We start from the raw sequence: 27,295 nt of genomic DNA, 5'->3' as shown, positions 1-27,295 counted from the left end.
TGTGTGTGTGTGTGTGTGTGTGTTAAAGGGTAAAGGGGTCATAAGTAGCTCCTGCCACCTCACAGTGTTTTTCTGTCACTCGAGCGACATTGTGTGCCTCACACACACCCTTACACACGCACACACAGAGTAAGCCGCAGGTAGACATCTACTGACTATAAATATACAACGCTTGATGTTTAAAACTGCAGCTCTGTCTTATTTGACAAGAAATCAGTGTGTGATCATTAGGGCTGCGAGTCCTCGTCCGCTCAGCTCATCTTCCTCACAGCAGTCATTTTTACACCCCATTTTTATTCATTTGTCTATTCCTCTAAATTACGAATTAATCCCAGTTCCGATATTACAACATAATCTGTTTGGAATTCTATATTCATGCTTGTTTTCTAACAAAAGTTTTTGAAAGAAGGCTATATTTATGTGATCAAAATACAGTATAATATTGTAAAATAGTATTACAGTTTAAAATAGCTGTTTTCTATTTTAATATAATTGAAAATGTAATTTATTCCTGTGATGCAAAGCTGAATTTTCAGCATCATTACTCCAGTCTTCAGTGTCACATGATCCTTCAAAAATCATTCTAATATGATGATTTGCTGTTCAAGAAATATTTCTTATCATGATCAATGTTGAAAACAGCTGTGCTGCTTAATATTTTTTTGTGAAAAGGATTTTTTTCAGGATTATTTTATTAATAGAAAGTTCAAAAGAACAGCATTTATGTCGTTTTTTGACCAAAAGAACCAATGAAGGAACACCCATTTCTTTTTCATTTAAATGATAATATGGTACTTGCATGATAATTTTTTTTTTTTTTTTTTTTATGTTTTAAGTGTGCGGATGTCTCGGCAGACGTGACCTTACTGTCCCCATTAGATCTTATTCCCCTGCTGTACGTCCCCACAGGAGAAAGGGGGCCGAGCAGAGCCGGAGCATGTAATTGCTCCTTAAGCAGAAACTCCTTCATGGTGTGATGGATCTCTTTTTCCTCCAGCGTAGCTCGGCTCCATTTCTGAGAGTCCTGACGGCCTGTGCATCCTTTCATGGCCCGTAACCATGGATATAAGCTGCCCGGAGGAAGAGCGGCACTTGTAGCAATCAGCAGGGATACAGGAATCGGGCCTGATACAGATGGCTTTTGTGTGTCTGTATGCTGTGGTGATGTAATGGCAGATGACAGCTGAGCAATTTCATTGTGTGTAAATAACCTTTGTACGTTCCGAGTGGAAAAGATTATGTATCTGTGTGTGCGCAAAAGAGCCGAACGCTCCGTGCTTCTTCAAATTTTTAGTATGCATTCTTGAAAATAAGCAATTTATTCTCAGACCATTTCCTCCCTTGCTTACTGCGATTTCGTCAAGTGGGACATGTTCCTAGTAACATTCCTTGTTGGCCCTGAAATGTCATTCCAATTGGGTCCTTATCACCTGTATCTTTCTCCTCTGATTTTTTGGTTGTTAATGGTTGGGGTCGTGACAATGGCGGTGTCCTGACTTGAAAAATTTTGCATGTTGCTTGGAAATTGGTGGAAAGAATTAAAATAGCATCTTTATTATTCCATTTCTACAGAGAAACAGGTTTTTTAAAAAGGGATTGTTTACGCAAAAAGGAAAATTCTGTCATCATATACCCTTGTGACTTGTTGTTTCTTCTGCTGAGATATTTTTAAGAATGTTTCAACTGTTTTTGTCAGTTAATGGGATCCAAAACATCACTAGACTTTCACTAGACATACAACTTTTTCCAAATGTCTGCTGACAAAACTGCAATGGGCTGTAATGCACAGAAGTCACAGTCCTCAATTTTGGGGGTCAAGGATCGATACGAGTTTGGAACAACAGGAAAAAGCTACAAATCCCCAATGCTACACTCTAAAAAATGCTGGGTTGTTTCAACCCAATTTTGGGTCAAAATGGGTTAAAAATGTAACCCAACGGCTGGGTTTGTCCATATTTGACCCAAAATTGGGTTGAAACAACCCAGCATTTTTTAGAGTGATAGGTTTCTTTTTTTTTATTTTGATCAGACAGTAGTGAAAATTATAGTTTGTTGCACCTAGCGGACTTTAGTCCCCCCTGAGGTGGTACTGTACAGCCTCATATTTCTATTGTAGACCCCAATTGTCTCATTATTACAGTGGCAACAACATAAAATGCTCCATCATTTATGGTCAGATAAGATACAGATAAGAGCAAGACATCATTCAAAAACTGTAAAGGGTCTATTTTTATTTGTGTAAATAAAATCATTGTGCTTTTGTAAAATAAAGAAAACCAACAGGGTCCTGCTTTCTGCCATCCCGGTTTTCTTTCCATTAAGTTTGCGAAGCGTGTCACAAAAATGAATTAAAACTCAACGTATACTCACTGAAACTCACTGGCTAACAAGCCATCACCTGCTGTTAGCATTCCATTGACTCCCATTCATTTTGGCGTCACTTTGACAGCGAATAACTTTACATCTGAGGCGTTTAAAGACTCTATTTGTCCTTTGTTTATTTCTAAAGTAACACGACAGTGTATAAAAGGCTCCATTACCTTGTATCTTAAGCTATGGCCCCGTATAAGCAGTTTTTGTAAAAATAGGCTAAAGATTGCGTCACAACCACGCAACTCTCTGTCGCACAGTCGAGAAATTACCGTATAGACCGGCGGAGAAGCTCACAAGCAATCGGGAGGACGTGGAGGGAAAATGACAATAATTAATCAGAATACTTTCCAAAAGTTGCTCCTGCTGCTCATGGACAGCTCTTACTCACGCTCTCCGGCTCTGCGAGATTCGGAAGGGAATGATTCAGATTTCTCTCGGCACAGCTACTAGAAGACTTACAGCTGTCAGACAGGTTGCTCACGTCACATCTACGTCGTCAAGCTCAGTTTGAGCCTGCGCAGTTCGCCTGGCGATCAGGAAGTGAGTGTTTCTAATTGAGCGTTCGCAAAGACCCGCCCCCTTTAGTTACTGTTGCAACTTGCTATGTCCAACAAGCTATGCCGCTCTCACGCCACACGCAGTGAAAAATACATTGCGGAGCAGAGAGGACACGGACAACACACTGACAGACAGGACAGACCAGGTCACTTGTGATATTGAACAAAGTGTCTCACCTTTCAAATTTGGTATTTTTTAAAAGAAATTTAAACAATAAATACCGGTTTGTGGCTCTTTCATGTGTCTGACAGATCGCTCAGTTAAAGCTGCTCGTGAACCGATCATCTCTTCCTTCTAGTTCATTTATAGCATCAAATAAACATGAATGAACATCAGAAGGAATGTTGTTTTAACCGCGGTAAGGCGTCAGTACTCCGTTTTTCAAGTTCAAATCCTCCCATGTTAATCTACTAACTCTCCTGAATGCTTTGTCGGACAAAATGGCGGATGGCGAAGTATGATTGGTCAGATCGCCTGTCAATCAAGCTCCCTGCGAAGGGTCAATTGACAATTGACAATTGACCATTAAATAACATGTTTTCTTTGACTCTCTGTGTGAATGTAACTATTTGAACCTTGTGTTTTAGCCGATCAGATGTCACAGGAGATGGAGAGAGATGGAGAGTAATGAAGAAGACATTAGGCATGTTAAAGGTTATTCCAGGCAGATAAACATTCAGACATTCATACATCATTCATAAAAATATCTTTCAGACAGTGTAGATTGACAAATCTCATGCATGCTAATTAGAGTTTTTATCTTAATCCGCTGTGACAATGACTATGTTTACATGTGCACCAATAATGTGATCATTTCCAATAATCAGAGTAAGGGCTTAGAGCCAATCTAAGTAATTTTGGGAAACTTGGCAATACGCCAATTGGTAAAGTCATTGCGTCGCTGCAGCTGCCTCGAGTCTAGAAGCTCTTATTGGTGATTTCAAATATGAAATTTAGTCGTAAGTTTGATGAACAGCTTTGGAGAATTTGATGTTTCCCTATTCAAAAAGATAGGAGCTGTACTTGACTTGTGTATGACCGAGACGCTTCAAAGATGGCCGCCGAGTGAAATGACTTGCCAAAGGGACTTTGTTTATATTCATGTTGCACAACGTTGTCAACATGAACTCAGTTTCGAAAGTGCACATATAGTTTGGTCTGGGTGGAATAGATGCAATTAAAGTGTTTAGATTCCTGTTTGTTGTTGACACGTTTTACTATGATTATGGTTTCTCTGAGTATGAGCTTAATTGCATCAATTAGATCTATCTAATTATTGTTTTTACATAAGGTAAGGTTTAATCGCAATATTACCTAAATCTCACTATAAATTGCATTATGAGGGTGCATTTATTGACAAGCAACACATCATGGCACGACATTTTGTTTGCTGCATAGTCCTGAAAATATTGAAATCTCAAGTCCCACTCCACATTAAATATATATGCTCAGAGCTGTTTGCTTTGGCTCATGGCTTAGAACTGTACTGAATATTTTACTCAGCAGGTTTACTTTTGGTGAGGACAGAAAAATGACCCCCACCAAGTAACAATATTCATACCTACATACAAATGTGCATTGCAAGTAGTTAGGAAATGGTTTAAGGAGCCGTCCACACAGAACACATCCTTGCAATCTGTCTATGCTACTTTTTAATTGTTGGTCCATATGCAGGTAAAAGTCTGGTTGTGGTGTCATGTCTCGCTGTATTTTGAGCTTCCTACACCATGTTTTTAAGATGCTGTGTCAATCTAAAACAGTTGAACTTTGAATAGCATTCCCAGTTCCATTGCATTTTGTCTAGATGTGTTTGTCTCTAACTGTTTCTGAATTGTCTGCATGAATACAAATCATCCAATGGCCTCTAGTTTTGCTCAAAACACTCAGTTAAGGAGATCCTTGAGTTCTCTGTCCTGTCTGAACATTTACTTTTGCAGGTTAAAATGAAATCTCAAAGGCATCTTCACCTTTAACATTCGCTTTAGATAAGTGCAAGTCACCAGCAAATCCCGGTTCACGGATGTTACCTCATGGGAAAATGTGGATGTTGAATTTCGAAGTCATATCCAGTTGGCCATTTTCATTGTTGAATAATTCAATCAGAGCATGTAGACAGCTTTGTCCCTTTCTTCAGATTTCACATTCCTTTTTCTCCATTCACTTGAGCATAATTTCATTTCTGAATCATTAATTTCCGTTCAATTCGGTTACACTGCACTCACTTCCAATCACACTGGAGTGTTTTGGAGGGTCTTGCAGCGCACCGAGTAACACAGCGAGGCCTGGCGTTCTCATCTCCTCCTGCGCTTGATGATTTACCCTCTGGCCTCATTCAGATTAGCACACACTGAATGCAGTCTGACAGCGCACAATGCTGTCATTTCTGTATCATCCTATTACATTAGCCTGTGTGTGTGTGTGTGTGTGTGTGTGTGTGTGTGTGTGTGTGTGTGTGTGTGTGTGTGTGTGTGTGTGTGTGTGTGTGTGTGTGTGTGTGTGTGTGTGTGTGTGTGTGTGTGTGTAAATAAGAATTGTGTGTCATTTTGTCAACAGCAATTACGTTGCCACCAAACCTTTGATCATTGACATGCTAAAGCTCACTAGATGTGTGTGTTTGTGTGTGAGCGAGTAAAATATCTTACTGAATGCTTTTTTTTTAAACAAACACACACACACACACACACACACACACGCGCGCGCGCACACACACACACACACACACACACACACACACACACACACACACACACACACACACACACACACACACACACACACACACACACACACATATATACAGTATAAGTACGTGCGTGTGTGTATATACTGTACATTATCTACTGACAAGCCTAAAAGAATACATTAAGAATACTTTTAGTGCTTTGTATGGTCAGGCTTCATAAAGCGTGTTACAGATTTTCTTGTTTGTTGTGATTTTTTTTGTTTTTGTCATTTGTTCTGTTTTCTTTAGTTCTCAAAACTGGAATCTCAGAGGACCTTCTGTATTGTCTCTTGGGAGATGAAATGTCTGTTTCTCTTCAATGCAAATACTAATAGTCTTGAGGGAAACAAACTAATAATAATAAGGTTCCTTTAGCAGTCCTAATGACTGACCTTTGAGCTGTCGACATCTGGTGTCGATACCATCTCGACTGCAGACCACCGCTGGAATAACAGCGGCTGGAAAAGGTCAGTTGTGTTCGTGCGCATGTGTTTCCTCACACTAAGTTGTCTTCCTTTTCTTTTTGTTCCGTCTAATTATTGCTATTATTTTAGCTTTTAGAACTTTACATTATAGTGTTACATTTAGCATTAACAGATGCAATGTGTGCCGCTAGAAAAGGCAAATTACAACTGAGTTCTCTTACGTAGAGTTCTCTCGTACTGCGTCGAAGAACGCTACGGGAAAGATATTTCTTTGTCGAGATTGAAGCCAAAAATTAATCCTTAATTTTGTAATATTGTAAAACGCTTTTCTGAAGCATACAACCTAGGCGGAGCGATACAGCTCACCCATTGGCTGCTCTGCCAGAAAAGCACAGCCTATGCGAGGCCAGGACGCTGACCAATGAGGACGCTTCGCGCCCTTCTGCGTCACCTCCCGCCCAAACAGGCGTGGCCTAGGCCTATAAATACGAGCATAGCTGTCTAACACGCCGATTTTCTTAAATTCACGAAGCTGCACGCATCGTTGGATTGGATTCGAGCCACCACAGCCGTTTGGATACAAGCACCTCAGCAGGACGCGCCTCTTACCTGAAGCCGCTGGTCATCGCCGCCTTCAGCCGCCGTTCCCTGCTGCGCTTCTCCGGCGTGGAATATCCTTTACATTATGTGTGTGTGTTTTGTGTGTGTGTTCGCCGTCGCGTCACACAGTTTTTCCACACTAAAAGAGCCGAGCGTCTTTTTCAAGATGTCTCGCACCTCCTGTGGCTCGTGTAGAGCCCCGCTCAGCGACAGGGACCACGTGCTGTGTTTCCTGCCTGTGAGTATCACGCAGCTTCAGCTCTCGTCGATGGCGGCTGCCATCGCTGTAATTTGATGCCTACGGTGACTCTGCGGACTCGCCTGGCGTTCATTTACTGAAGCTGCACCCTTTTCCGCCCGCTGTAGTGCCGCGCCGTGAAAAGCGCCGTGCTCAGCGGAGCCCGGAACCTCCCTTCACCACGAGGTGCTCGCCGCTGCTGCCGCTAGCTCCTCCGCCCGCTTCGCTGGACTCTCTGACCGACGGACAAGGGCCGCTGTGTGCCGCCGCGTCCGTCATGGATGAGGAAGATGAAGCCGTGTCTGTGAAGGACGACTGCTGTTCTCTCCTCGCTTCGGGTAGCGAGGGATGGGCGAGCTCCGAGGATCTCCCCTCCCCCGCCGCTCGTGAGCGTCGACGGAGAAAGACCAGCATCGATGCGCTTACCGGCTGGATGGCTGCTTTTCTGCAGAGGAACGTACGTTACCGTCCTCACGACCCGCGCCTTTTTCTTCCTGAATTCACGAAGAAATCGCGGAGTCCCGGAAAGCCCCGTTTTCAGCCAGGATGCGCATTTCTGCTTCGAGGAAAGCTACAGTGTTAAAATCCCGCCGCGGCCGGATTTCACTAAAATGTCTCGCTCGCACAGTCCCAACATTCGCGACCGTGCCAGTGTATTTTGCAGTCACCAAATCGGCATCAATGCCCGTTTGCCTGCACACAGACGCCGTTTTCACGACGCCCCAGGTAAATCTGAAAATGTATTTTCTGGTGTACCGGCCACGGCCGATGGTGTAATGTGTGTATCCGTAATGCCCACGACTCAGTGCCCATTCATACACACAAGCACAGCCCTGCACAATACAGGGCTTGCACACATAAAATCGACTCCTGTCGGTTGTGCTTCACATGTAAGTTAGTGAACGTGCCCGCTTTTCAGTGCCCACAATCACTACACACTGCATGTCCCGTGGTTTCTGTAAAAACGAAACGAATGTACGGTCAGTCGGTTCTGATAGACAGTACTCTCTGTGCTACACGGTGTCCCGGCCATGGCCGATGATGTAATGTGTGTAACTGTATGCCCACGACCCAGTGCCCATCTGTACACACAAGCACAGCCCCGCACAATACAGGGCTTGCACACATAAATCGACTCATTTCGATTGTGCATTATATGTAGTGAGCGTGCCCGTTTTCAAGCGCCCACAATCACTACAAGCTACATGTCACACGGTTTCTATGAAACGAAACCTATGCACGGTCAGTCAGTTCTAATAGACAGTACTTCCCAGTGCTATAAATGTACCCGCGTTCACGCACCCACATTTATTCTCAAACATGCCGAGCCGTACGGGGCTCGCACCGCGCGCTCCCTCTTTCAGCTGAGAGAGCTGAGAGCGCGCGCGGGCTGCCCGCTCGATTAAGCGCGCCCCCGCATCACGCTGCAATGGCGCCCATGTTACAGCACACGACTGCTCTCGTGTCGCCGCCATTTCGCGACCAGAGCCCGGTTTTTCAACCCGTGCAAGCACAGCCCTGAACAACACAGGGTCTGCACACATAAAATCGGCTCATGCCGATTGTGTTTTACATGTAGTGAGCGTGACCCACTGCCAAGTGCCCACAACCACTACACACTGCACGTTCCGCGGGTTTCTGTAAAAACGAAACTAACGAACGGTCAGTCAGTACACAAAAACAGTGTTCCCGGTGTTATAAATGTGCCCGCCACCAAGCGCCCACGTTTATTCACAAACATCACGAGCCCTACGGGACTCGTCCCGCGCGCTCTCTCTCGACACAGAGAGCTGAGCGCGCGCGGGATGCATACTGTGTTAAACATGCCCCCCGCCTCACACGCCACGGCGTCCATGTCACAGCACACGGTTGCTCTCGTGTCGCCGCCATTTCGCGACCAGGGCCCAGATTACATTCAACCCCTAGTCACACGTGCAGATGCATGGGAATGACTTCCCGGGGTCTCAGAATGGGTGCTAGAGACTATAAAAAGAGGCTATTCGCTACAGTTTCATCGACGCCCTCCCCGTTTCACGGAGAAAGTCGAAACTACGGTGAAAACAGAAGTAGCACATCTACTTCGAGCCGAAATAGCGAAGCTATTGAGCAAAGGGGCCATAGAGCCTTTATCTCAAGCTCAGAGCGAAGGGGGTCTGTACAGCAGATATTTTCTGGAACCGAAAAAAGACGGGGGTCTCAGACCCATTTTAGATCTCAGGCATCTGAACAAAGCGCTGACAAAGCGAAAGTTCAGAATGCTCACGACCAGAGCTATCCTCGCGCAGATTCGCCGAGGAGACTGGTTTATGGCAATAGATCTGAAAGACGCGTATTTTCATACAAATTGCGTCACGTCACAGGCGATTTTTGAGATTCGCCTTCGGGGGCCAGGCATATCAGTACACAGTCCTGCCATTCGGCCTGTCTCTAGCACCTCGTACATTTACAGTGTGCATGGACGCGGCGCTGGCACCCCTGAGACTCCGCGGCATTCGAATTCTGAATTATTTGGACGATTGGCTGATTCTAGCTCAATCACCTTCAGAACGCATCCGCCACAAGACCCTAATTCTCGATCACCTCGAGTGCTTAGGTCTGAGAGTCAATTGGGAGAAAAGTTCACTGTTTCCCAGTCAAAGGATCTCCTTTTTAGGACTGGATCTGAACTCACTGTCTATGACAGCACAGCTGTCATCACAGCGCAGGCAAAATACCCTGCAATGGCGAAATCCTTCCTCAGCGGCCACATAGTGCCACTCAGGAGATTTCAGAAAATGCTGGGCCTCATGGCCTCAGCCTCAACAGTGCTGCAGTTGGGCATGCTGCGCATGCGCCCACTACAGTTCTGGTTGAGAGCGCGCGTACCGCGCCTAGCATGGTTACACGGTCGTTATCGCCTCAAGGTCACTCAGGAATGCATTTCAGCCCTGACACCATGGAGAGCGTCAGACTGGTACCGGTCAGGTGTAAGCCTGGGGACTTCCTCGAGCCTGAAGGTGGTGTCCACGGACGCGTCCACCTCAGGCTGGGGAGCACTGCTCGACGGCAGTCCGCTCTTTGGCCAGTGGTCAGAGCGAGCCGAACTACCGCACATAAACTGCCTGGAAATGATGGCAGTGGACTTTGCGCTGAGGCGCTTCTGTCCCCGGATATAAGGACACCACGTCCTGGTCCGCTCGGACAACATGTCGGTAGTAGCCTACATAAACCGCCAGGGTGGCGTGAGATCCCGGAACCTATTCAGGTTAGCGGAACGCATACTGGTGTGGGCCCAGCACAACCTGCGCTCGTTAAGAGCAATGCACGTGCCAGGTCACTTGAACGTAGGCCCGGACAGACTCTCACGGAACAACGTTCCTACGGGAGAGTGGTCCCTACACACACAGACAGTGCGTCTGCTGTGGAAAACGTTCGGCAGAGCGGAAATAGACCTGTTTGCAAACCAGGAAAACGCTCATTGCCCAGAATTCTTTTCGAAGAGCGCGAACGCGCTGGCCAGAGTCTGGCCCCGCCGCCCGCTCTATGCTTTTCCTCCTGTCTCACTCCTGCCTCAAGTGCTGGAGCGTATCAAGGAGAGCGGATGCTCAGTACTGCTAGTTGCTCCATTCTGGACGAATCAGACCTGGTTCCCAGCTTTGATGCGACTGAAAAGTACTGCCCCGTGGCCGATTCCAGTGAGGAGAGACCTCCTCTCACAGGCCAAGGGCTCGATTCTGCATCCTCACCCCGAGCTTTGGTCCCTACACGTATGGGCCATAAACGGGTACCCGCTAACCTCCCAAGAGGAGCGTTAGACACGATCGAACAAGCTAGGGCTCCGTCTACTAGACGGCTCTACGCTTCCAAATGGTCGGTGTTCTCTGGATGGTGTTCAGATCAAGGTCTGTCACCACTTCAGTGTGGAGAACCGGAGATTCTCTCCTTCTTGCAAGAGCTATTGGATAAGGGAAGAACCCCATCCACGCTCAAAGTCTATGTGGCTGCCATATCAGCGTTCGTTAATCCAACGCTTGGCCGTTCACTAGGCAGGAACGACCTGGTGGTCCGCTTCCTGAGAGGCGCCAGGAGGTTAAACCCTCCAAGGCCTCCTTCAGTCCCCGTTTGGGACCTTTCTACAGTGTTGAACGCTATGAAAGGGGCCCCTTTCGAGCCTATTCACTCAGTTGACATGAAACACCTGTCTCTCAAGACCGTGTTTCTTTTGGCTCTCGCTTCAGTGAAGCGTGTGGGAGACTTGCAAGCGCTCTCAGTGAGAGCTTCTTGTATGGAGTTCGGGCCAAACGACTCTATAGTCGTATTGAAACCGAAGCATGGGTACGTGCCTAAGTCCCTCAACACACCGTTCAGGGCTCAGGTCATCTCCCTGTCGGCCATGCCGGCCTCAGAGGACGGAAATAGCTCCCTTTGCCCGGTCAGGGCATTAAGAGCTTACGTGTCCCGCTCCGCTGTTTTTCGACAGACGGAGCAGCTCTTTGTTTCGTTCAGCGGGCGCTCCAAGGAGCCGCAACGAAACAGAGTCTATCTCGATGGGTAGTGGACGCCATTGCGCTAGCCTACGCATCTAGAGGCTTGGAATGCCCTTTGGGCATCAGAGCACATTCCACGAGAGGCATGGCCTCTTCATGGGCTTGGTATAGCGGAATCTCGTTACATGATATCTGTATGGCGGCAGGCTGGGCCTCCCCGTCTACATTTATTAGGTTCTGTAACCTAGAGGTTCCTGCGTTGCAGGCTAAACTGCTCTCGGTCTAGAAGACTATGTATAAGTGTTCCTGCCCCGCGCTGCGGCCCAGGTCACTTCAATGGTAATATGTACAAGTGCTCCTGCCCCGCGCTGCGGCCCAGGTCACTTCAATGCCTAATATGTATAAGTGTTCCTGCCCCGCGCTGCGGCCCAGGTCACTTCAATGTTTAAGCATCACTCACTGACAATGTGTCCCATGAGCATGCTATTACCCTTCATATATATCTATATTTACATATATATGCTATTATGCCTTAAGAGGCACTACTATAAGGGATGATGCTATTTAGCCGCTCTCCCTATACTTCTTGGGGTAGGCGCTTGTATACCAGGGCGCGCGCGCCCTTAGGTGTCTGTGTCGATCCAAGAACACGCACGGCGGTTTGCATAGGGTTCCCGTAGCGTTCTTCGACGCAGTACGAGAGAACTCTACGTAAGAGAACGTACTCGGTTACTAACGTAACCTCGGTTCTCTCTAGGAGAGGGAACGAGTACTGCGTCTCATGCCGTGCGTGTCCACGCTGCGTCGCTTCATTGACGAAAATCGGCGTGTTAGACAGCTATGCTCGTATTTATAGGCCTAGGCCACGCCTGTTTGGGCGGGAGGTGACGCAGAAGGGCGCGAAGCGTCCTCATTGGTCAGCGTCCTGGCCTCGCATAGGCTGTGCTTTTCTGGCAGAGCAGCCAATGGGTGAGCTGTATCGCTCCGCCTAGGTTGTATGCTTCAGAAAAGCGTTTTACAATATTACAAAATTAAGGATTAATTTTTGGCTTCAATCTCGACAAAGAAATATCTTTCCCGTAGCGTTCTTCGACGCAGTACTCGTTCCCTCTCCTAGAGAGAACCGAGGTTACGTTAGTAACCGAGTACGATTTCTCCATATTTTCTCATTGATAGCAATGAAATTACAATGTAGGTTATTTTCTTCGTTTTGCTAAGAAATGAAAGTCTTCTGCTTCTCAAAATGTTCTCTTGAGAGAAAGACTCCATTAATGTCGCATGCATTTCCTCAGAGTAGATCTCAACAGCGTCTCAAACTCTGCTCAGATTTGTCTGCAATGTAAGATTACACTTTATTTCAATGGTCCATTCTACAGTTACTTTGCAACTTCCTGTCAACTAACTCTCATCACAGCATTAGTAGAGGTCAGGGTTTGGGTTAGTAGAATAAGTTGATGTGTAGTGACTTATAATCAGTAGAATGTCTGTTGGAGGACCACATTAAAGTGTTAGATCTGAAGCAGACATAATTTCTTTCTTTAGGTTTTCAATGTAATGCTACACAACTTTTATAGTACATGTGTGATAACTGATGCTCTGGATTTATATATTCAAAGGGTGCCATCATGTAGCTTTCTCTGGTTTCTCTTCTTTTTTAAGAAACAAGGCGCATCCATGGATTAAAATAAGTAACTAAAATAACTATAATTAAAATGTCAGCATTCCAGGCATTTTAAGAGCTGAATGTTCTTTTCAACCAATTATTTTGAAATTAAGTTCTATCATGACAACTCTCAGAAGAGTTTAGCATGGTAATGGATATGACAATGTTACAGAGTACAGAGACTGTTCTGCAAGTACACACACGACACGCTGCTGTGAGCATGTAAGTGAAACTACCGTAGCAAATCTACACAGGTGGAGCTGGGGAAGGTGGAGGGTTTCAGAGGAACTTTGAAAGTGCAAGGAACCAATCAGCTTGTGCCCTGAAGTTAAGGATATAACCATCAGCAGGTTGTGTTAAGGACCCATCAGCCTGGGCCATCTAGTACCATATCTTTACTTTTAGCTTCTTTCAAAGCTTGTTTTGGCTCATCAAAGCTTGTTTCATCCAAGTCATCTTGAGGCCACTGTGTAAGTTTGAGAACCACTACACAAGAGCATAAGACCAGCACCCTCACAGTGTCGTGTGTTGTGGTCCGGTGTGTATCGTATGTGGTTGATCCGTGATGGCCACCCTCCTCCTGCTGGCGCTCCGTCAGAGTAAAGCGCTCTTGTGTGCCACACGCTGACCTTTAGGTAATGAGTCATTGTGCTGTGTGTACTCTGTAATCTAGTGCTTCCAGCATCTCCACTACTGTCTGTGTGCTGTGCGATCTGCACTTAGCTTCTGCTGGACGCCGCTCCATCTGTTTATCTGGAAAGAGTGAGTCAAACATTAAACCACTCAGGGACAGATTTTTATCTGAACAATGGATATTCACAAATATCAATGACTATGTGTTTTAAAGAGCACTTTTGAAATATGAGCGATGGTTAAAGTAGAGCAGAATAGGGTACAATCGAATGGAAAACTTCATGCAAAAGAGTGTGTGTATTATTGGAAGGATGTTAATGGAGTTAAACTGATTTTAAAATATACATGTATTGAGCTGAACTGAATGGAATTTGTTTGGGTGGCACATTTGGCTGTTTTTGTGATTATAAGAGATTTGAAATAGAACTGATTTAAACCATGATTTAAAAATGATTAATTAAATATACATAATCAAGTGGAAGTGAACTAAAACTGGGTTAAAATAAGCTAAATTAAGTTTAATTTGGCACATTTGGCTATGTTGATTTAATTGAATGGAATAGAATTCAATTGAACAGAAGCACATTTTAATTGAAAGTTCAATTGAAATGAATAGACTTGCATTGTATTTGTCTGGGTTGCACATTTGGTGTTTTTTCTAGATTATAAGAAGGTTTTCTTGTTTGCTTCAAGCGCTCACCTGCAAACACTCAGGCATCTATTATTTTCAAGAGGGAATCACTCTACATGGACGCATACAAACGCAAAAACACCCGCAGACACATCCACAAACAAGAGTCGGCTAACTTTTAATTGCTTTTGGTGGCTTTTACAATGCACAAACATATAGGACTGACAGCAGTGTGTGTGCATCAGATATGATTCTCTGAAAGGCACAGCAGGTGCATACAAACAGCGGGAATCTGATGAGAAATTAGACGCTTCAGTCTTCTGAGGGACTCCATCTAAAAGGGTGATTGAGTTCATTAAATCACATGGCAGGATGACATTTGTATGTGTGTGTGAGAAAGTGAGTGTGTGTTTATGCGAATATTCATTCATGCGTGTGCGAGAAAGAGTGTGTGTTTGTGTCCAGATGCAGTCATGCATTTGTGTGTGTGGGCAAATGCATCCATGCATGTGTGTCAGAAAGACTTGTGTGTGTGCGCGCAAGAGTGTGTCTATATGCATAGTTTTGCGTGTGTGTTTGTTTATGCAGCAACGTTCTACTTAGGAACAAAATGGTGGACCTAGTGTAGATTTAAAGATAGGTATTATTAGTACGCAACTAAAACAAAACAAAACTTTTTTGGATGTTTGGATAGATGCTGTAATGTACAATATGGACAGATATGTATTATGTTTATGATCATTTTACGTTGTTTGGCTTATTTTATAGTCATTGTTATATGAAACATATTGTTGTCACCTTTGACAAGTGAATTTAAGTGGAATGATGTTAATGGAGTTAAACTGATTTTAAAATATAGGCTACATTCATGGTTTAAAACTTGATTTAGAATTAATTGGTTAATTAATAAATTATAGGCTACATGATGTGGACTAAAACTTCACAATCACAGCATATTGATAAAATGCATTTTGTGTCACACACCAAAGTAATGGTTTATCAATTACATAAATATCATTCATTTTTAAAGTGTATTGTTCTTCACAACATTATGTAATTATTTGAAACGAGTTTGCACCAGAAGTCACACCGAACAGAATTAAACGTCCTCATCTCTAATTAAAGCAGTCCTCAGTAAGATCGTGATTTCTTTGTTGTATCCTCACGTTTTGCTCGGAGGTTTCTCTCTAGAGCTCCCCCCGCAGCTTCGGAATAGATATTTGACAACAACTGTTAAAAACTCGCTGGCTATTCTCAGACACTAGAGGCTTAGTAGATCAATGACATCAAAGCAGATGGGAAACTCTTTGCAACGTCGTCTTCATTCGGGTTCCAACAGCGTGAGGGAGCGCAATAATGACAGCATTATAGCAGATTTCTTTTTGCAGTAAAGCAATTCTTTACCTCGCGAGACTTGGGATCACACGATACTTCCAGACGAAGCGGCCGGCGGGCCGCCGGCCCAAAGTTGCAAACGCTGTTTTTCCGCTCACGGGCACCAGGGGGGTGCGAAACCACCACCATTCAACCCAAAATAAGTAATATAACCATTCCAGTGACTCCGAAGTTGATCAGTTAAGGTAAAAAAGTTACTTAGTTCACCTTTAAGTCAACTGCTTTCAATAAATGTGATCAAAAACATAATTTATCATACAGTAAATGCAACATAATCAACTGATTTATTCCATGAATTCAGTATTAGATTAAATAAGGGTTTGTAAACATTTGTACAGTATGTCTGTAAAGTTGCTGATACGTGAATAATTGAATAAGAGCTGTCAATACATCAATATGGTTTATGTTTCAGTGTCTTTACAAACGTAGAATAACTCATCACATATACATACAAAGGAGATCATGTTTAATAATCAAACTCTACTGTATGTTTTGTCTACAGTAAGAATCAACTTTGTCATAAAACTGACCAAAATAATTGATACATTTTGGTTTTAGAGGAATCTGATACTCTAGAGGAGACGCGTGTGAGATTTCTAGGGACTTTAGATGTAGACTCCACTTGCTCTTCATCTCATTGCTGTCTTGGAGAATCAATTGAGATATTAAAGAGATCTAATCTGTGGTTTTCATCGCTGTTTGTTCAGTATGATGGAGTGAGATGCTGATTCAGTCCCTGTGCTTCTCTAATGTGTTCTTCTCTTCGGGGACAAACTGTGACTGTCATTACTTTAATCAGCCCTGGAACAATCAATGACTCTGCTGGGCTCTGATTGGCCAGTGTAACGCCTCATCATTGGGGACAGGACATGCCCTTCACTTATTGGTTAATAGGAAGCCCATGGCAGGAATGGTAATGGTTTCATATATGTTAGAAGTGTCAGACCTCCTTGTTTGTGGACTGGGCCATGATTGGGACAGATTTGTAGTGTGGTGCCAATGTTACCGAAGGCCTTAAACTCCCCTCTTTACCATAGTAAATAAAGGACAATGTAAGTAGTAAACCTGCACATTCACTCGTTTTCATGTTTTCATCTGAGGCATATAGGCAGAATTTAATAAATCCTCACTTGACACTCTCTACACTGTATATACAGTATAATTGATATTACTACAAATTCAAATTTCATAATATTTTTATGACAGCAATGGATAATATTACCTGTAGTGATATTTTAATATTATTTATATAATAAAAATAGTACAGTATTTATTGAGTTTTGTGTTGTGTTATGTGCTTTTGTCATTCTTAGTAGTTTTTTTTTTCTTTATACTTCTGTTTAGCTTTATTTTATTTTCATTTCAGTTTTAGTTTTAGTAATTTGTAATTAGTACTTAGCCTAAACTTATTTTATTCCCACGACTACATTTGTAATTTAATATTTATATTTTATTTCTGGTTTATAACTGTGCAAACTCTATATTCGTTTCCCTTACCCTCAACCTAGCCATCACAGAAAACTTTCTGGATTTTTACATCCCCATTTTTTGTTTGATTTATAAGATGTTTTCCTCATGGGGACCAACAAATGTCCCCACAAGAACAAGGATTTCAAATATTGCCATCTTTGTAGGAACATTTGTCCCCACACACACACACACACACACACACACACACACACACACACACACACACACACACACACACACACACACACACACACACACACACACACACACACACACACACACACACACACACCTGTGACTGTATAACCGGGTTTGTGTTCTGCTGAATGAATGGCTCTGTTGCTGCAATGATGAAATAATGAGATTATCATATCAGAAAAAGCATGATGTCGTCTATCCAGTCTGACGAATAAACGTTTATCGGGATCATCAAAATGATGCTTGCTTCAGGGAATAAAAAACAGAGGCTGTGAGAAATCTATGTTGTATAGTGGTACAGAGTACCGAACGAACATTCGTTTTAATGCAGAACCAATATGACCGTACCAGTGCCACCTCTAAAAATACATGCACATTGTTGGTTGCTTTATATTTAGCTAGTTTTGTAGTAAACTATGTCAGGGTTAGGCCTTAAAACCCCATCTTCACAGCAACATAAGATAGGTTAATCTGTGCATTCACTCAGTGTGTGAATAACAGCAATGACTCAGCTGTTGTTGTTGTGATGTGATCGTGAATATTATTACATCAATTATTCAAATCTGCCAATAATGATTTAGTGTAATTACTGCACGGGTTATAAAAGTGTCAAAGCTCAATATTAATTAGCACTTGCGTAATGCAGGCGACTGAGACGGATCACAGATGCTCAGGCTGAAATGTGTGACGCACACTTATGAAGGGGATTGTATTGCTACGTACACTCGCAGGAGTTTGTTCAAAACTTTAAGATTTGAGTTCTTATACCACTGCAGATAGTGCCTGGCTGAAATGCATCTCGTAAATGTTCGGTTGACTAAAACCCGATGACTCCTGAATGCTTCAGTGTGGTTTATTTTTGAATCTGAATTCACAGTTTCCCGCGTGCGTTCCTCCCATTAGCGCAGTCTATGTCGTAGCGAGAAAGACCACACACACACACACGCAGTATGACTAAGCTCATCAACAGCAAGAACTGGAACGAAAACCCAACCGTGTAAAAGATCAACCCACTGCCACAGATAGCGATAAAAACGCTTTTAAATTCTCATGGTATCAAAGCTCTGCGAGGCTCTGCATTGACAGTAAATAAACCACCTACGTGCATCAGCTCTAATCTCCTCACATCCCACTCAAGAGCTCTCGCTAAAGCTAGCGTTCATCTTCAGAAAGAGGAGGTGGAACGCCGCTGAGGTGAACAGGGAATCACGCAGATTGAATACTATGTGTTTGTCGCTTGCTGAATCAATATTACCACGTACAGTTCAAAATGTCTACGCTGTAAACGCAGAGTTTATATTTCTGACATCAGGGCTTGCGCATGCGTAACCAGACCTTTGACCTGAGGCCTGATCAACATTGCGGGCTTATTTTGCACAAAAAATACCGACTTGGCCTCACATGTGAAGAGATCAATTCGTTTGGTTTTGTTTTTACGTGCCAGTCATTCAGAAGATTAGTCAGCTAGCCGGCGGGTCAGCGTTTACCTTATGTAAATGACTCACGGCATGTCTTTGCTGTTTTTGGCTGTATTGACAGTGAGCGTGTGGGAGGAAAGAGAGAGAGAGAGAGAGAGAGAGGATGCAGGTGAGAAACCAAAGCTTCTGGCGTGTGTGTCACGAACGCTGTAAAAACACTGATGTCTCGCTCGATTCAACTTTTTGAAAGATGTCTCGTACACGGTTTCCAGGAAAAAATGAAGCAGCACAACTGTTTTCAACATTGAGAATAATCAGAAATGTCTCTTGAGCACATCAGCATGTTAGAATGATTTCTGAAGGATCATGTGACACTGAAGACTGGAGTAATGATGCTGAAAATTCATCTTATCACAGGATATCACTTATTCACATATTAAAATGGTTATTAATTATAATAACATTTCACAATATAATTGTTTTTACTGTAATTTTGATTGAATAAATGCAGCATTGGTCAGAAGGAGAGACTTCTTTCAAAAGTTTTTTACAAATATGAATTATTCCACACTTTTGTGTGAGTGATTTGCATTTTTTTGTGTGTCTTTTAACACTCTAGTAACTCAGATGTGTGCAGCTCCAGGATTCTTACAGAGTTGAATGCAAAGTACTCTAATTTTACTTTTATGTAATTCCAAATCGATTTCCCGATATTATACAAAATGAATACCCGAGCAGAGTATGTTTCCAGCTGGAACAGTTTGTGGAAAGGTGAAATTTTCCTGTTTTCACCATTAATACTAAAAGTCATGTGATCCACTAGTCAACACAGACCAACTATATAGTGGCAGAACTGGCTTTTTTAAAAACATGTTAATATATGAATATTTTTTTATATATAACATTATTATTTTAGAGTGTCTGTACGTTTTTTGGGGTCTGTCAGATTTTTTTATATGTTTTTAAAAGAAGTATCTTCTGCTCACTAAGACTGGATTTATTTGATCAAAAATACAATAAAAACAGTCATATTGTAAAATATAATTACAATTTAAAATCTTTTCTATTGTATTATATTTAAAAATGTAATTCATTCCTGTGATGCAAAGCTGAATTTTCAGCATCATTACTCCAGTCTTCAGTGTCACATGATCCTTCAGAAATCATTCTAATATGATGATTTGCTCAATAAACTTTCCTTATTATTATTATCAATGTTGAAAACAGTTGTGCTGCTTAATATTTTTGTGGAAACCATTAGTTTTTTTTTGTAGGATTCATTCATTTGAAATAGAAATATTTTGATCAATTCAATGCATCCGTGCAGAATAAAAGTATTATTATATTTTTTTTGCGTGTTTGTTTTATGGAAGAGGGATGTGTAAAGCAAAAAACCTTCTTCAAAATGTACATTTGACTGAGCTTTCGAAAAGTATGCTCTTCAAAATTAAATTATCGACAGCTCCACAATATATTCCATCATTAAAATGCAGCTGTATTGAATCTATTTCTGTCTTCAGATATCAGTCATATATGCTGCCAATTCTATCCAAGTGCACTTTCACCTTTCAACCTATATTGAGCCCAGCAACAATTTTTCTCCAATATTCCACCACAGCTGAGTGATAACATGAAATTTACACACCATATTTCCAATAAGTGCCTGTGTGTACGCACATGAGGTCAAAAGAGCAACTCCAACACAGTAAGTACGCAGTGAAAAAGAAAAGAAAGCTCTCCCTGGTGCCGCTTCCAAATCGAATCGATCAGGCTCGACTTCTATAAATAGAATCCATAACCGTACGCTCGAGTGGGCAGGCGGCCTTCAGGGAAACTGGGAGATCAATCCTTACAAGTCCAAAAGATCAGTAAAAGCCAGTTAAGTTCGAACAAGTGCTCTGCAGGAGTTGAGCCGCGTGTCCGTTTTGTGTTGCGGTAATGAATGCATGTGTTTGTGGGTGTTGAGCACTGTGGCGTGGGCCGTCCAGTGGGTGTTCAGAAGGTTTTCAAGAGAGGCTATATGTCAATGAGATGCATTCTCATTAAATCTGCTGCTATTTCTGTAGTGACACAAATTAAGAACAAGTCTCTTTTTTTAGTTGCATTAGTTATTTTATATTGTGTATCTTCTATATTTTAAAAACACCCATCCATCCACCCATGCTTCCGCCCTCATGATTGCGAGTGTGAAATTACTTATTTAATATTGAGTAACTTTTACACTTAAAAAATAAACAGGATCACAGCCGTTTGTTTTCTCTGAGCAACACACACAGTAGTGGCATTTCTGACTGAGTCTGTGGTTACCTCTGAATTGGTTAAGTGAATGATTCAATGACTCACTCGTAAAGACTTCTTTAGTTCCTGAATGAATCAATGTTTTTGAATAATTCAGTTAAGGGTATGAATCATTGACTCACTAATAAAGACAGTTGCTGCATCCGAAGTTGCATACTGTCTTGACTATGTACTTAATTTTAATAAGTAATTACTTCACGACCGCTTAAAAAAGTATGTTCTATATATTATGAGTGTGTGTAGTGTGAATGTAATCCAGACTTACTACATTCGCCATGTTGTCATTATCATGTGACCTACCAGTGACAGCTACGTCGCTTCACTGTCATTCACAAATCCTCTCCTGTGGCCTCATGGGATAAAGTGTCCATCGTATGCACACTTCAGAATCTCAGCAGAAGTATTCGGTCATCCAGATACTTTTTGCCCACTCTTTTATGAGTACAGTGAATTTTGGACATACTTCTGTCACATACTGTTTTTCACCTACTAGGGAAATATGCAATTTTGTATGCAGCCAGCCACTTGTTTTGTTTTGTTTTAAACGGTTCAGTGTATAATTAATTAATTCATATATTTGTTTTCTCATAAATACAGTACATAAATACAATATGAATCTCTTAAATGAATTGTTCATTCGTGAGACTGCAGCGCTAGGCCTATATATATACAGTATATACAATATATATATATATACAATATATACAATATATATATATACAATATATACAATATATTTACAATATATATATATATGTATATATATATATATATATATATATATATATATATATATATATATATATGTTCTGGTGGGTGTGGTCTCTATAAAAGTACTTTTGATTAAATGAACCGGGTTCAGTCTAGTGTAAATTAGCAAAATGTGTGAAATTGCTTATAGCACCTTTCAGCAAGCCTGTTAAAAACCACTTTAAACCATTGAGCTATATCACTTCAACACGTATGCAACTGTAACTGAAGCTCTTTGAATGATATCTTCTCAGTGCTACTGAAGGAAGATGGTTGTCTTGGCATAGTAAGGTGGGATGTAATACATTTTTACTGTAGTCTTGTCACTTATTTTCTTGCTCATCAGCAAAGACTGTATTAGAAAGGCTCGACGTGAGTCAGCGAATTTAGTCTTTTTACTTCCCGATAAAGTCTAATTAAGCTAAAAGCTTTACTGGCTCCACTATGCTTTCTTCTTCCTTTTCTTTTCTGAACCTGTAACGCCTACCTTCCTGTCTCGCCTCCCTAAGAAGCGGGCCAAGGGGGCAAGAGAGGAAACCTGGCACTAATTGGACACCCCCTGCAATCTCTGAGCCCAGAATAAGATGAAAGAGACACCTGGTTTGCGTGACCTATACTCAGTGTTTTGGCTAAGATGGTGCGTGAGTCAGCGCACATTTTCTGCCCAAGTGCGTTTGCAGGCAAAGCCAACATTTGAGAAACTTTCAGTTCTTGGAAATTGACTGACTGTGGCTTCTTGGAATTTGGTGAAGATGATAGAAGTTGGCCAGTTAGCAGAGTACAATTAGATTAAAGTATGAAATCACACCATGTTGCTACTTTCTGCTTGCCAATATGCAATGATTTTATTTTCCTGGTGCTTTTGAAAGCAGTTTCTTTAGTCAACTTTACAACTTTGTAATTTAGCTAATGCTTTTTACCCAAATTGGCATTCAGCACAGTTATCAGTCTAGAACAACTTGGGAAAGTGCCTTGCCCAGAATTGAAGTTTCTTTAATGGTTTTTGTAGCACCGTAGGTACAACAAACCATTGTATGCTGCTATTTGCTACTATTGTTAAACCCCTGTTGCTTTAGTTTATGATTCTTTAGAGATGATAATGTTACACTGCCAAAAAAAAAAGATCAATATGTTTTTACATTGCTTTAACTCATCAAAATAAGTGCAGTAATATTCAACTGTTTTATGTTATACATGATTCAACAAATTTTTTTTAAGTAATTGTAATATAATTTAAGTTGAAATTACTTAAACATCCAAGTTGTTTGGACTTAAAATGTACGTTTTTTTTTTTTTGACTCTGGAATCATTAAAGCACCAATATGTAAATGGTTTTCTAGTTAACTATAATATTCAAAAAGCACCTGTTGTGAAAAATTACTGCAAAAAAAATCTCTATTTCTCTATCATTTAGTCTCCTAAAAGTCTTATAGTCCCCCTCAATAATTGTATATCTTAACTCATCTTTGATCACCAAAATAAATTTCTTCATCCCTTAAAATAGCTTGAATGTAACTCTACACCCTTGCCTCATTTAGTATACGCGGTTCTATGAATATGCAAATGAGCCCCGCCTCCACTCACTCGCACCAGCTCAGAGATCCACTCGTCGACGTGATTGGTTACAAGGTAGTTTGTGACGTCAGAAACACCAGCGATTTCAAACCACGTCTTTTTTTCACTGCAGTTTTAAGGAGAAAATGCTGTAGGTGTTGACATGAATTTGCGCATGGTTTGTCTAAAAGCATAGACATATAAACAACATTAAGGCTATGTGTACACGGAAACGATCTGAAGAGAAAACTCAAAAGTGGCGTTGCGTTATCACTTTTTATTCTGCGTTTAGACGAGCGTTATGGGGGGAAATCTCCGTGTATATGTTAAAGTGTGTGAAATTCGATGTAGTGTGCACTCCAGGCGGCTCGGTGGCAATGTGGAGCACTGAAAGTGAAAGAGACGCTGACACAGTTTTTCATGTTTAATACGGTAAAGCTGCTGCGTTAACCCTCGGTGCTCTTCGGGTGTCGCCCAGATTTTGTATTTTTTTTTGTCAATTAAATTAATGCTATATTTTAGTTTGATAATGTTTTGTTATTTTCCTGTACTGGTGCATGCCTGTGACGTAAACGCGTACGCAACGCCTTCACTGTCTAGCAGACTTTTGCGTTTTTTATCGCTTTTACCCTTTAGACGGGAACGTGGTTGTGGAGTGTTTTTAAGATTTCCACTCTGGAGGTGGCACATCCGATAAAATATTTCTACGTTTTCACCCGCGTGCATTCTCGTGCAAACAGGGCCTAAAAGCTTGATTTTCACCAGAGGGGGACTTTAATATTTTAAGTGATGTTGCTTTGCACTTTTTTATGGAAATTTTAACTTGTTTTAGGGATTTCATTTTGGATATGTTTTTACCTGGGAAAACAAGTAAAAAATCAACTAACTAGAAACCCATGCAGTGCAATGGTGGCAGCTCATGCGGGGTTCACAGTCACACCTGCAACATTTGGTTACCAGCCCAGATTTTTAAGCATCAGTATTCTCAGCACACTCAGTTTTGTTGTTTGTTGTCATCTTTGATCTGATCACTTCTCTCTCTGGTCTCCAGGTTATGGTCACGCGGCTCCGGGCACGGATGCGGGAAAGGCGTTCTGCATGTTTTATGCTGTGCTGGGGATTCCTCTCACGCTGGTGATGTTCCAAAGCCTCGGCGAGAGGATGAACACCTTCGTCAAGTACCTGCTGAAGCGCATCAAAAAGTGCTGCGGGATGCGCATCACGGACGTCTCCATGGAGAACATGGTGACCATGGGGTTTTTCTCCTGCATGGGAACGCTCTGCATCGGCGCGGCAGCTTTCTCCCACTACGAGGACTGGAGTTTCTTTCAGTCCTATTACTATTGTTTCATAACACTCACCACCATCGGGTTTGGGGATTTTGTGGCCCTTCAGAAGAACAAAGCCTTGCAGAGAAAACCTGTCTACGTGGCTTTCAGCTTCATGTACATCCTAGTGGGGTTGACGGTCATCGGGGCCTTTCTCAACCTGGTGGTACTACGTTTCCTGACCATGAACAGCGAGGACGAGCGACGGGACGCCGAGGAGAGAGCTTCCCTGGCGGGGAACCGCAGTAGCATGATCATCCACATCCAGGAGGACACGCTCCAGAGGAGTCGACGGAGACGAGAGCAGCAGCAGCACCGCTTCAGGCCAGAGGTCACCGATCTCCAGTCCGTTTGCTCCTGCATGCACTACCATTCGCATGAGTTCGGGAGCTCTGTCGGTCTCGGGTTGGGAATGGGAGGAGGAGGCGGTGGCGCGTTTCCGCACCAGAACTCGTTCGGCTCTCAGTTGAGCCCCCATCAGTACCATCACTACCACTCGACGGTGTCCTACCGCATAGAGGAGATCTCGCCGAGCACGTTGAAAAACAGCTTCCTTCCCTCTCCCATCAGCTCCGTCTCACCCGGGCTCCACAGCTTCACAGAAAACCTCCGGCTCATGAGACGACGCAAGTCCATCTGAGGAGCGACGGTGACTCATCGCCAAACACATATCCTATGCTGCTGCTCTACCAAACCTCATTCCTGCACTTTTTTCGACATTCCCTGGCCCTTGCGAGATGACGTTGGATCACGCGAGCAGGACGCTTGAAAGTTTGATGGATATATAAGAACTTCGTAAAAAAGCATGAAGCATGGATATCTATTTTTGCAGAAAACTTCACCTGGGCCTTCTTTGCCCTTTTGAGCAGCACCTGAGTGGGTTTGGATAAAATAATACCACCCTGATATCTTATCAGACGATTTGTGTTATGAATAATACAAAGGGAGAGATATATATAATTTTTTAAGGAACATGTGAAAATGTGTTTTATCAAACGGTGAGCAGCCTCTGGTTCTTTCTTAAGATACAAGTGCCACACCAACGAAGAGGAAATAACGATAAAACTGATTTGAAAAGGACTACACAGTATCAGGTATTGTTTTCTATAAGCAATTCTATTTAAGAAGAATAAGACATTGATTCACATCATGCCAAAATATTGTTGCCAACCATAGCATGTTGTATTAGTTGTTTGATGTGCGTCATCATTTCCGTTAACTTTTTGTTTCGTTTTTTTTTTCTCGTTTTGTTCGTTTAATTTCAATCAAAAGTTTTCTGTAAATTATACATGTGTGTAGAGACTTTCCAAGTGCGTTATATTTAGAGGTGACAGACGAGAGACAGCAAAAGTCGGTCCTGAGAGGAGAATAATTGCATGTGCTTTGTTCAAACTGGTATGCGTATACTGTTACGAGGCGAAGCGATAGCTACTTTAGCTCTGGATTCAATATAAAAAGCAAATAACCCTTTTAAAAGTACTGTTTGACAACTGACTCCAAAACATCCACTAAAACTGGGCCTCACAATGGGAACGTTACGGCATCGCAAATGATTGTTTTTCATCGGGATTTATATAAAAAACAGCACGTTGACTCGACTATTATTCCATTGTGAACAATCAATGTATAATGTATGCTTACCCTAGCAATGATTGCTTTTCTCTCAACCATTTATTTGAATGAGACTTATTTAAATGCATCAATAAAGACAGTTATTTATGTATTTTACACTTTGATTATGTCTTGTGAAGGATGCCCTGCAAATCAGATGGTACCTCATAGGCCTAAAATTGCTCTGACGTTGATTGAAAAACATAGTGCACCTCTTTTAGATGAACGGTCAGAATGTAATCAACATTTCTCATTCTCTGCTTGTGCTAGGGATTGTTTTTGTTCACTAGCTGAATTGCATCTCTGATATGACAGCATACATGTCACTTTCCAATTTTAAACTAAATCTTATACTGAGTCTGTTTCCAGAATATAATATATAAGTATCTGCGTCACAGTTAGGATCATCCAATAAACCAGAGTTGGAGTCGAGACCAAACCCTACAAGACCCAGAGCATGACTTGACCCCTCGAGACCCAGATCCAGACCAATACCTCTTCAAGTATGAGTTTGTCCAGTTTAATAACTGAAATGGAGAAGATGCTGACTTGCATTCACTTTGTACAGTGGCTAAATAGCCATTCAAAGCCATTGAAATGTTGCTTATTTTCTGTAATCAGATACCTTGTAGAAATTGGTTAAGTATCACCTTTTAGTAGGAGGCTCTAAACTAAGACCAAAACAGTAATGCAACTCAGGCCACGTTTATGTGGTTTTGATGGGTCTCAAGATCAAGACTCCAACTCGGACAATAACTAACATCACAAATACTGGCTAGTAGGAATTTGTGAAAGTGACACGTGAAGGCCAAGTGTGGTAACCCATACTCGGAATTTGCCCTCTGCATTTAACCCATCCAAGTTAGTGAACACACATTAGGAGTAGTGAGTAGTCAGCACACACACACACCGGGAGCAGTGGGCAGCCACTCACTCCGGCGCCCGGGGAGCGATTGGGGGTTAG

At 42.3% G+C, this 27,295-nt stretch overlaps 1 protein-coding gene across 1 annotated transcript in view; it reads left to right on the top strand.

Annotated features, from left to right (window-relative positions):
- Positions 1-26,758, top strand: part of kcnk9 (potassium channel, subfamily K, member 9) — a 50,954-nt gene extending 24,196 nt beyond the window's left edge. Inside the window, exon 2 of the mRNA XM_079590721.1 lies at positions 24,444-26,758. Within this exon, the coding sequence (XP_079446847.1) occupies positions 24,444-25,360 (917 nt within the window). The 3' untranslated portion in view covers positions 25,361-26,758. The remainder of the gene's footprint in view (positions 1-24,443) is intronic.
- The last annotated feature ends 537 nt before the right edge of the window (positions 26,759-27,295 follow it).

The sequence above is a fragment of the Phoxinus phoxinus genome, assembly GCF_949152265.1.
Source record: "Phoxinus phoxinus genome assembly, chromosome: 19".
Classification (NCBI taxonomy): Eukaryota; Metazoa; Chordata; class Actinopteri; order Cypriniformes; family Leuciscidae; genus Phoxinus; species Phoxinus phoxinus.
The sequence above is the reverse complement of the archived record's forward strand: the minus strand, read 5'-3'. Positions and strand labels throughout refer to the sequence as shown.